The following is an 11,557-nucleotide window of genomic DNA, read 5'->3' on the forward strand; positions in this document are numbered from 1 at the left end:
TATAGAGGGTTTATAGTAGGTGGTTGTCTGCTGTTATTAAGAAGGATTTGTTTAGATATAGGACCAGTTCACTGTGGTCTGGTAACACTCTCATGCACATACACATACTGTGAGTGCCTCACCCACACCTTTGGAGAGCTCATTATACAGCTGCACAACCACAACCTTGTGCACATACCTGGAGAGTTTCTTGCACCTATACTCTTGTACATGCATGGCTGAGGCCTTCTCATGCCCACAAAAATAGCCTTATGAGTGTGCACAGTGAGTTCCTCACACACCCACTCTTGGGCCCATGCCTACTGAGCTCCTCACAAACATATCTATATATATACACACACACACACACACACACAATTATGTGCACACTAAAAATGCATGAAACTTCCTTGTCCAGTGCACTGTTGTGTTGTGTGTCACCACAGCTGACAATAAGCAGTTCTCCAAGATCTAATTCCTATATCTTCAAATAAACAAAACTAGCAAGAACTGCAGTAGTGCCACCTGATAACTCTCAGTAATGCTATTCATTGTACAAATTCCCCTTCACATAAATAAATATACACTAATACACATACATATTACACATACACATACAAACACTGCACACATGCCTTCCACTCATACAAATACACAGAACTTCTGGACTATGAGCCAGTGCAGCACTCTCCGCTCATCCCTTAAAGAACCAGCAGGAAACTACAGATCCCAGATACTGACTTGCTGTTCCTTTCTCTGTTTCTTACTCTGCATTAGCCTCTTAGCTCTGGAGAGGGATGAGGCTCTGGTGATTCTCTGCTATGCAATGCTGGAGGGGATCTGCCTGTCATCAGCCATTACCCAGGCTTGGAAGCGAATGGAGGCAAGAACCTTTGGATTTGGGGATTCGGTAAGAATCACTATTTAGCCTCTAAAAAAAGAAGAACAGGAGGACTTGTGGCACCTTAGAGACTAACAAATTTATTAGAGCATAAGCTTTCGTGGACTACAGCCCACTTCCTCGGATGCATATAGAATGGAACATATATTGAGGAGATATATATACACACATACAGAGAGCATAAACAGGTGGGAGTTGTCTTACCACCTCTGAGAGGCCAATTAATTAAGAGAAAAAAAAAACTTTTGAAGTGATAATCAAGCTAGCCCAGTACAGACAGTTAGATAACAAGTGTGAGAATACTTACAAGGGGAGATAGATTCAATGTTTGTAATGGCTCAGCCATTCCCAGTCCTTATTCAAACCGGAGTTGATTGTGTCTAGTTTGCATATCAATTCTAGCTCAGCAGTTTCTCGTTGGAGTCTGTTTTTGAAGTTTTTCTGTTGTAATATAGCCACCCGCAGGTCTGTCACTGAATGACCAGACAGGTTAAAGTGTTCTCCCACTGGTTTTTGAGTATTTTGATTCCTGATGTCAGATTTGTGTCCATTAATTCTTTTGCGTAGAGACTGTCCGGTTTGGCCAATGTACATGGCAGAACACCACTAGCTGTCACCCCAACTAAAACCTCTCCAGCGCATCATCAGAGATCTACAACCTATCCTGAAAGATGATCCTTTACTCTCACAGATCTTGGGAGACAGACCTGTCCTCGCTTACAGACAACCCCCCAACCTAAAGCAAATACTCACCAGCAACCACACATCACTGAACAAAACCACTAACCCAGGAACCTATCCTTGTAACAAACCCCGATGTCAACTCTGTCCACATATCTATTCCAGTGACATCATCATAGGACCTAATCACATCAGCCATACCATCAGGGGCTCGTTCACCTGCACATCTACCAATGTGATATATGCCATCATGTGCCAGCAATGCCCCTCTGCCATGTACATTGGCCAAACCGGACAGTCTCTACGCAAAAGAATTAATGGACACAAATCTGACATCAGGAATCAAAATACTCAAAAACCAGTGGGAGAACACTTTAACCTGTCTGGTCATTCAGTGACAGACCTGCAGGTGGCTATATTACAACAGAAAAACTTCAAAAACAGACTCCAACGAGAAACTGCTGAGCTAGAATTGATATGCAAACTAGACACAATCAACTCCGGTTTGAATAAGGACTGGGAATGGCTGAGCCATTACAAACATTGAATCTATCTCCCCTTGTAAGTATTCTCACACTTGTTATCTAACTGTCTGTACTGGGCTAGCTTGATTATCACTTCAAAAGTTTTTTTTTTTTCTCTTAATTAATTGGCCTCTCAGAGGTGGTAAGACAACTCCCACCTGTTTATGCTCTCTGTATGTGTGTATATATATCTCCTCAATATATGTTCCATTCTATATGCATCCGAAGAAGTGGGCTGTAGTCCACGAAAGCTTATGCTCTAATAAATTTGTTAGTCTCTAAGGTGCCACAAGTCCTCCTGTTCTTCTTTTTGCGGATACAGACTAACACGGCTGCTACTCTGAAACCTTTATTTAGCCTCTGTGGCAACACTCCCTAATCCCTCTTAGCAGTTCTTCCTGACTGTAGCGTCTGGTACAGGAGTATATGAGAACTCCCCAAATAGCCAGTGCTCTGGCTCTGCTCTCTACAGTCCCTCCTGTTGGAAGAGGCTGGGGCTGGAGTGGCTAGATTATAAATTGGATGGGACCTACACACAGAGTCTGGTCCAAGAGCATGGGAGGCCTTTGAGACCAGCTCTCAGTCTCCCCATGCCCTCCCTCCCTGCTCAACTCAGTCCACAACAGCCCCTTCACCTTGCCATTTTCTTCCTCTCTAGGTGTGCGATAGTCTTGGAAGACACCACATGGATCTATGCCCTGACTGTGCCTTCTGCTCACTGAAGAGGGAGCAGTGCCATGGGGTGTCAGATCTGAGACGTGTTCACTGCAATGTTGGCACCTTCACTACCTACATCAACCCTGAGATCTCTGTCCAGTATCAGGCTGTGGGCAATAAGGTACAGACCCAGCTCCGCTTGTACCCAAGGCTCTGAGGCAGGTCCTGGATTAGGCATAACCGGGGCATTGCAGTAGGGACGCTTGCCTGTCTCTAATCCTCCCCTCTGTTTGCAGGTTGGTTCCCTGGAGGCAATGGGGTATTATGGGATGGAGGTGTATGGAGGGCTGCGTGCAGATTATTGGTGTGGCCGCCTGGCCACGCACGGCTGTGATGACCCCCGCGTGATCCTTTGGCTGCAAGTGGAATATGCTTTCTTCCAAGGAGGAGACTTCCCAAACAAAGTAAGTGCCGAACCCCACTGTCCCCTCATCCCTCCTCCTCGCCTCTATTTTCTCTCTAACATTTCACTGCTCTCTCCCCAGATCTGTGACTCAGATAGAGTTCAGCACCCTAATTACTGTGCATTCAAGAGTCACCAGTGCCTACAGCGCAGCCTCAGCAGCCAGAAGGTGAGGAGCAGCCCCACTCCCCAGGGATCTACCCAGCTCCACACTGACCATTCACAGTCCAGAATGGCAGCCCTCCCAACTCCAGTTTCCCATCTCTGGGCTCTGTCCTGCCCCAGGATTTTCTCCTCCTGCAGGACTTGAATTGGGGTGGAGTGTGTGTGGTGGTACTCTCCTAAGCTCCACCCACAAATCAAGCTTCACCCACTTGGGTTTCCAAAAAGAGATGCCACTTGTAGTAGACGGTGCAGATGTTCAAAACATGATCAGACATCCTCTGCTAGACTCTTCGGGCTTGACTCCTCAGTGGGATTTGGTTATACCTAGAACCAGACACATACCATGTGCCTTGGACTCATGTGATAAAATTTAAATTTAAATGTCCATCAAAAAGTTTTTCTAGTCTTTATGATTTTGAAGAAAAATCTGAATGTAATCGATGCAATGGTGCCAGTGGGGAGAAAGCAGCAGAGGAAAGTGCACCAACCACTAAGGTCAAAGAGAAATCCACCTGACCCCATGTCAAGGCTGAATCTCCACTCTGTCACTCTGAGTGCAGAAGGTAGGGGCCTGCAAGGATTTTAAAAATTAATACTGGCCGCTCCAGGCTTGTATTAAATTCCCAAGGTTACAGCTTTTCTTTGACCTTGGCTTGGTAAATGTTGCCACCACCCAAATGCAAAAAAACCCCTTTGAACGCAGGAAGGAGCACTTGGGAATTCCTCCCTGTGGGGTACCATTAAGCCGTTTCACACACACACCCCTGGGGGAAGAACTGAGAAAGAAAACAAAGGAAATTAGCTGTGGCTACGAGCTAATAAAACAACATGTGCACAAACCTCTTAGGAGGTCCAATCCTGTTCTTTAAAAAGGTAATTTTTTATTAAAAACAAAAAGAAAGAAAATACATCTGGAACTTGGGGTTTTGCTAGATTTTAAAAGAGCAATTCCAAAAATCAAGCACCCAAAATAGCTTTATTGGGGGTTCAGCTTAAAGGTTACAAGCAAACAAAAGCATCTGGGGTTAGCACAGAGGAGATCCACAATCCAAAATAAAGAATAAACCTGATTGCATTTTTCTAAACATACCCTATCCAACAGATTCCTTCTAGGTATGGAAGATAATTTTTCATACCTGGTTCAAACCTTACACAGCATTCTTGCTTACAGCATTGCTGCTCTGTCATAGAATCATAGAATATTAGGGTTGGAAGAGATCTCAGGAGGTCATCTAGTCCAACCCCCTGCTCAAAGCAGGACTACCACCAACTAAATCATTCCAGCCAGGGCTTTGTCAAGCCAGGCCTTAAAAACCTCTAAGGAAGGAGATTCAACCACCTCCCTAGGTAACCCATTCCAGTGCTTCACCACCCTCCTAGTGAAAGTGTTTCCTAATATTCAACCTAGACCTCCCCCACTGCAACTTGAGACCATTGCTCCTTGTTCTGTCCCTGCAGCCCAGAGAACAACAGACAAAGGGAAAATTTCTTTCCCCATTTTAAAAAGTTCTAGCCTTCTCATTGGCTCTTTTGGTCAGGTGCCCACTTTTTTTCCTCTTTACCTGGGGGACTTTTTAACCTTTTAGAGGTAAAGCAAGTAAAGAACAGCTACCAAGAGGGATTTTACAGCTAACCGGCTGGCTGGGTGTCCATCAAAGGAAGCTATCCCACTACTTTATTTATCACACCCCATACCCACCACCAGAGTCAACTAGACCTCTCCCCCCCCCTCAGGCTCCACTCCTCCTCTAAGACCTTTGGCTTCACAGACTGGGGGCAGAAAAGTTGTGTATCTTCCAGGCACCATGCACTAGGAGCACAAACTCAAAGGTCACTCACAGTAGATTATGCAAAATTCCATAAATTGATCCTCCTCCTTCCTTCTTATTCACAGCTGTAATTAGATGTAAAACAGATACCTTGTCGCTCTAATATCCTGGGACCGACATTGCTAACAGATATACCTCACCCACCGTGTCTCTCAGATAACAGTGCTGACATTTTAAATCAGCATAATTGGACATGTGAGTTAGCACCCACTGAAATAAACGTGGCAGAGTTAAGCTTCTCAGAACCCTTGTTTCAAGCTGTCTGCAGATTCAGGCAGATGTCATGAGTTCATATTTTGAAGGTTTTCTTCACAACCATCAGGGCTAGAAACTTATGTCATAGATTTGTAGAGTTTAAGGCAGAAGGGACCATGACATCATCTAGTCTAACCTCATGTATATCTCAAGCCCTTAACCTTCAAAAAGTTATTTTTAATTAAATCTGAAATTATGGAGAACAAAATGAGAGAAAAATAAATAAATCCTAGGTCGCCAACCTAGTGCAGCCCAGCCACATTTTCCATCAGGGATTGCCCCTCTGCCACCTTGACTGGTTCTCCTCACCCAGAGTCTCCACCCTGGGTGACCTAGGGACAGGGCCTTCTCTTCCCGACCCTCCATTGGTCAAGAGACAGGCTCTCATACTTGCAGGGCTCATGTTATGGGGAGACAGCTCCTTTCACTCCCAGGACTCCCTTGACTGGTGTTTGGGTCCCTTGACTCTAGGGTGGGTTGTCTATCTCTCTGTCTATCTGCTCAGGTGCTTCGTCATGGTTGCCGAAGGAACGAGACATACCAAGTGCTGAGTGAAGAGAAAGGCGAGGAGGAGGTGCTGCTCTGGAGCCAGAAATTCTTCAGCTTGACTGAGGGATGAGTGGAGGAGAGAGGACAGAGGGAGACCCCAGGGATGAAGGAAAAAGGGGGCATAGGGCACTGAATGGACCCTGTGGAGGCAGAGAGATGAGGAGAAACTTGATAGGACCTGAAGCAACTTTTCCCAACCTCTGTCTGTCTCTCTGTTCCCAGGGATAACGTCTGGTGCCCACCCCTGCTTTCATCCAAGTGCCACAGCCTCCTCTCTGCTCCATACAGTAGTGTGAATGACAGCACCCCAGAATTCACTGGGGAATCCCTGACCTTGGCATTTCATTTGACACCAACCCGGGCACTGTACAGTTTCAGCTGTCCCCCGGGTGCCTCTAAGGGTCAGCAGCTGGGAAAAGGGACTCCAGCAACAGGAGCGGCATCAGCCCTGGGGTGATTCACTTGGAGTCTCTGCCAGTTTCCAGGTTCCTGCCTGATGGCCCTTGCCCAAAGCCCACAATGTCTCTTACCCTCAGGCCTCCTGCCATGGACACAACTAGTGGGTTGTTTCCTATATATTATGTTTTGGTTTATAAAGAGCCTGTTCAGCCAACGTGCTTCACTTTCTCTGTTCTTTTATCTGCTGTTCTTTTGGAACCACGTGGATCCTCTCCCTAATACTCTTTCATCCACACTAGCTTCGTCAGCAGTGTCTCTTGCACTCTCACTGGGTTCTCCTTGCGCATTCACACATTCACCAGTGCCCCTCATTTAACTGCATGCAAAGGGCACTGGAGTCTTGAGCCTTCAGAATGGACTCCGAGCACAGTCTCCCCCACCCCAGTGCATGCACGGAAGTGCCCACCCAGGGTTTCACACATACAGTATTGTTAGTCTCAAAGGTGCCACAGGACCCTCTGTTGCTTTTTACACATACAGTAGTTCACGCTCGCATCTTTTGCTAATACAATAATTTTATTCCTAATATTTTAAGGGTTTATTTGACTCGGTGTGTTCAACCCCATGTCCCCTCCCAAAAAATTCAGAGAATGCCATCACAAGTGAGTAAACCCAAATACCCTTGAGCCACATCCCAGACAAACCCCTCTGTAACTGGGGAGCAACCTCTATGCAGCCCCCCCAGAGATGCCCCCTCTGGAGCAATCAGCTCCTTCTTCATTGGGGTGGTAAAGGGTCTCCGTCCCTCCCCCCCCCCCAATTTGTATATTCCTCTCTGGAACTCTCAGTCCCTCTCTCTGAGTCATCCCCTCCCCATGTCTTCCCCAAGGTTCCCCGCCTCTTGGTGCTGGCACTCTTGCCCACCACTTGCTCCCTCCCCCTAGCTCAGCTCCCCCTCACCGGCAGGTGTGCACCTCCACGAGGTGGCGGCACTGCTTGCACTTGACTGAACAGCACCAGTGGAACTTGCAGCTGCATCTCTCCACCACCTCGGCCTGGGCCGTGCGGAAGCCTCGCCCACAGCACAGGAGCTCGCAGCCATCCATGGCATGGGACGTCCGGTTGCACTGGCGTCCGGAGGTGCCAAAGACCCCACTGTGGGGATCCCGGTCACAGAAGTCTGGGCTGGCCACCAAGTAGACCAGGTCATGAGCTGTGTAGGGTTTGAAGCGGGAGCTCTTGGGCACCAGGAGCTTTCGGGAACCAACCCGCTTGGGGTGCACCTCTGTGGCCCCCTCAAATTTCTCTTTCAGGACATTGCCCACCTTGCGGAATGGGGGCATCACCTTCCAGCAGGTGCGGACCTCGCAGGAACCTGACACTCCATGACACTTGCACTCTACCTTCATGTGGGACAGGATGGCCTGGCAAGTAGAAAGCGTCTGTCAGCAGGAGGTGGAGGGCCTCATGCAGCCCACCTGAGGGTGCCAGTGAGAAGTGGATTTAAGCTTACAGTGGAACTTCTCCTTACCACCCAGGGGGTGCTGAACGTGGGGAGTGTGACACAGAGTGTCAGGGAAAGGGAGGCCTGGGGAAAAGGGGTCACTCTAAGGTGTGTGACAGGGAACAGAGAATGAATGGAGGCTGCTCACAGGAATATGAAATACAAGTAACTGATCCACTTATCAGCTGAAGGGATCCACTATGGGCGGAAAGGACCTGCCCAGAACTACAGCGATCCCTTTACAGAGGGATATGATCAGGCCTTCTAAAAAATGAGAAAGGGATCCACTCTGAGGTTGTAGAAGAAGGGATCTACTCTGCCACAAAGGAAAGGAACAAGATCCACTGTGAGTCAGAGGGAGGGCCAGGGACCTACTCAGGAGGCAGTGGCTGGGGAAAGTGATCCATTCATTCAAAAGAGGTGAAGGGATGGGGAATTGCCTGAAGGCAGAGTGAGGGAAATGGATTCACTTTAAGAAAGAGGCAGAGGAAGGGGAATCCACTTCTAGACTGTAGGAGGGAAAGAAAGCTGCTCTGAGGGAGGTGTAGCTGAGGAATTGGGATCCACTTCAAGGCATATAAGGAACAGGCTCTGCTCTGGGGCAGAGCAATGATAGACTCTGAAGGAAAGGCAGGGAATTGGATCCAATCAGAAGGGAAGGGCTCTCCTCAGAGGTAATCAGTTTGTTGGTGCCACTCTAATCTGGACAAAAGGAGTGGGGGATGGGACAGTCTCTGGCCCCCAACGAGGCGCTCAGACATCTGGGTATGTTCCCCAGCACATGGTACCAACCTTACCTTCCTACCAGCCTCATTGTTGTGCAGGTTCATGAGTGCTCGGCTGGACGAGACACCACGGCTCCGCTCAGGGTTATCCACGAAGGCTTGAGAAAAGGCAATACCATAGGACAGGTTGTCAGAGCAGCCTGACCACTGGAATCCTGGGGAAGAGAGAGAGAGTCCATGAGGCAGAGAGGCTGCTCCAGGTGTGGAGGCAGATGTAGAGGTGTTCAGGCTTTCCAAACAGTTCATATCTCCCTGGCCACACCCTCCCTATACTGTTCTCATCCCAAGGGCATGCAGTGGCGGCACTCTCCATCCCCATTTATTTTTCCACTCTCCTCTGCACCGTCCCCTTCCCAGGGATATGTAGCAAGCTTTGTTGTCTGCTCCTGTTCATCCTTCCAATTCTTCCCATGTCAATGGGGGGCTTCTTTCTCCAGCACCAACCACCTTCTGTTACCTTCTGGGCTGACTCCACGGATCTTGCGATCACATCCACACTTCTCCAGCTCCCCACGGCTGCAGGCCCGGGTCACAGCGAACGCCACTCCCGCTGATGAGATGGCATGAATGAAAGCAGATTCTCGTGTACCTGCAGAAGAGGCAGAAGCAGCCTTTGGAAGGAACAATTTCTTCAAGATTTGTCTAAGGAATTTCTCCTTCAGTTCATTTGTGGAGAGAGGAAACGTTGCAGTTTCATCTGCATTAGACACACGGAGGCAGCCTGAGACACGCAGGGGCTATGTGATAATGCTGTGTCACTCCCAGAAAGGAGATGTTCAAACAGAGATCACACTGGTAAATCATTAAAGGGAGTTTTGCTACATCCTCAGAGATCTTGGATCCCACAGCAGGAAGAGGATAGCCCCTCGTGGTAGGGCACCAGGGAGATCCCACATGGCATGCACCGCGGCTCTGGGCTCCTCAGTCCCAGAGGTCTCATGTCCCCAACAGGGAGGGAAGGGGATGCAAGTCTCAGAGGGAATTTTTTTAGGGGGAGAACCAGAGAGCATGCAGTGAGTCTGAGCACAGGAACCATCCTGCAGCCCTAATGGGATCAGTGAGCCTGGAGAGTCACCCTCCAAGTGAATGGCCTGGAGCCTCATTTCTCAGGACTAAAGCAAGGCAAATAACTAATTTTTTGGTTTGCTGGCAGTTCTTCAAAAAAAAAGCAGGGGGGGGGTTAGCTCAAACTGAAACAGTAACATATTTTTGGAGAATCAAATTAGGGAAAAATCATTTTGGGTTAAACAAAACATTTTGTTTCATTTTTGGAAATTGTAAATGTTTTTTAAAAAGCAAAGAAAATGAAGGGCTTTATTCACAAACAGAAGGAGTAGGTGATGCCCCTCATGATAACATTTAGCTCAGCAGTTGGGGCACTTATCTGTGAGGGAGAGAAGGGAAGGCTCCCAGGTGCATGCTCAAGCTATTCTGGGGTAGAGCTGTCTTGAGATCTCCTACTAAAACTGTTCCACTGTGTATAAAATACTTAAATAGTCATTGGGCCACAGTGAGAATGACTCTATAGCCCAGTGGTTAGGCCCCCCACCTGAGAAGTAGGACACCTGGCTTCCAGTCCCTGTGCTAATGATTTTTTTATTTGCAATTATATAATTTATATTTTAATAATTATTATAATTATCCACAGTATAACACCTTCAACAGGAAAGATTGAGCAAGCCCCACATCAGAATACCCTGGTGGTCAGGATACTTTTGTGGTAAGAAGGACAGCTGGGGTCAAGTCCCTGCTCCTGAGCAGGATTTTGAACCTGGGTCTTCCACATTCCAGGTGACAACTCTAACCATTGGGTGAAAAGGTTGCGGGGGAGGGGGAACATGTCCTCTTCCTGTTTTGTGAATGGTGCCTAAATCCCCTTGTAAAGCTAGCCCAAAATATTGAAACATTTTGTTTTCCTTTTTTGTTTCAACTGAAACAATTCACCAAAATCAATACAAACTCACTGTATCTTTCAGTTGACTTGAATCTACTTTCCAAACACAAGCACGCTCCCTTCGGGTTTGGTGAGCATTAGATTTAATAGTATGCATGACCATTAGGATGAATAGTCTAGGTGAGCATTAGGATCAGTGTCTAATTGACCACTAGAGTCAGGGTGAACATTAGGGGTAGACTTAGGGAGTGGTTTAGCTGGAGTACTAGTGTTAGTTATAGCATGTGTATATAGTCTAGTATTCTACTTACTATTAGAATTAAGATAAGCGTGGTAAGGTTTTGTTTGGGGCTAGGGTGAAGGTTTAAAAGTTAGGTTTAGTGTGAGCATTAGGATGGGGTTGGGACATGAGCCAAGTAGTTGGGCACTGATTGCAAATGTTCCATGCACTGCCTAGATCTGCCTAACTCTTGACCTCTGACCTTGTATTGCAACCTTGCCAAAGACCTGTAGCCCCTGAAGAGTGGAGCAATTCCATCGACGGTTGTGAAACTGGTGCTGACACTCCTCTATGGCCAGCTCTGCTCCATGCTTCACTGAGTCCATGGCTTCCACTTGCCGCTGGCAGATTCGCACCTGCTCCTCCGCCAGGCCCTTCAAGCCCTCACAGGCACTGGAATCTCGCAGAGTCCCTCGCAGGGAGGGCTGCTTTGCCAGGTACCTGCGCAGAGGGATAGAGAGAGTTAGCCATGCTCAGAGATGGGCTATGGACACGCTAATAGCTCAAAGGGAAAAATCCCCCTTCATAGCCTCTTAGAAGAACCCATAGGGATACTCTCAGACTCCCTCTCCCCGTGTGATCAGACTTCCACCCACCCCAGGGGATCCCCCAGCCTCTCTTTAGGGTGCTGAGGTCTCCTACACCTCCCTTTTCCTGTGAGATCTGCCTATCGTCTCTTTTGTGGGGATTAG

General features: G+C 47.8%; 2 protein-coding genes across 5 annotated transcripts in view; one reads left to right on the top strand and one right to left on the bottom strand.

The window, feature by feature from the left end:
• Positions 1-6,616, top strand: part of ACRBP (acrosin binding protein) — a 74,771-nt gene extending 68,155 nt beyond the window's left edge. For 2 of the 3 annotated variants that reach the window (XM_024111147.3, XM_042855077.2), the window contains exons 5-9: positions 757-889; positions 2,744-2,923; positions 3,039-3,206; positions 3,288-3,374; positions 5,960-6,616. In XM_024111147.3, the coding sequence (XP_023966915.1) occupies positions 757-889; positions 2,744-2,923; positions 3,039-3,206; positions 3,288-3,374; positions 5,960-6,073 (682 nt within the window). In that variant the 3' untranslated portion in view covers positions 6,074-6,616. The remainder of the gene's footprint in view (positions 1-756; positions 890-2,743; positions 2,924-3,038; positions 3,207-3,287; positions 3,375-5,959) is intronic. The other variant, XM_065585766.1, reaches the window with a different exon arrangement.
• Positions 4,281-11,557, bottom strand: part of LOC101944542 (protein Wnt-4-like) — a 73,560-nt gene continuing 66,283 nt past the window's right edge. For both annotated transcript variants that reach the window (XM_042855080.2, XM_024111150.3), the window contains exons 2-5: positions 11,068-11,306; positions 9,149-9,280; positions 8,704-8,846; positions 4,281-7,826 (exon numbers count right to left, since the gene is read on the bottom strand). In XM_042855080.2, the coding sequence (XP_042711014.1) occupies positions 7,359-7,826; positions 8,704-8,846; positions 9,149-9,280; positions 11,068-11,191 (867 nt within the window). In that variant the 5' untranslated portion in view covers positions 11,192-11,306 and the 3' untranslated portion in view covers positions 4,281-7,358. The remainder of the gene's footprint in view (positions 7,827-8,703; positions 8,847-9,148; positions 9,281-11,067; positions 11,307-11,557) is intronic.

This window comes from Chrysemys picta, chromosome 1 (assembly GCF_011386835.1).
Source record: "Chrysemys picta bellii isolate R12L10 chromosome 1, ASM1138683v2, whole genome shotgun sequence".
In the NCBI taxonomy this organism is placed as follows: domain Eukaryota; kingdom Metazoa; phylum Chordata; order Testudines; family Emydidae; genus Chrysemys; species Chrysemys picta.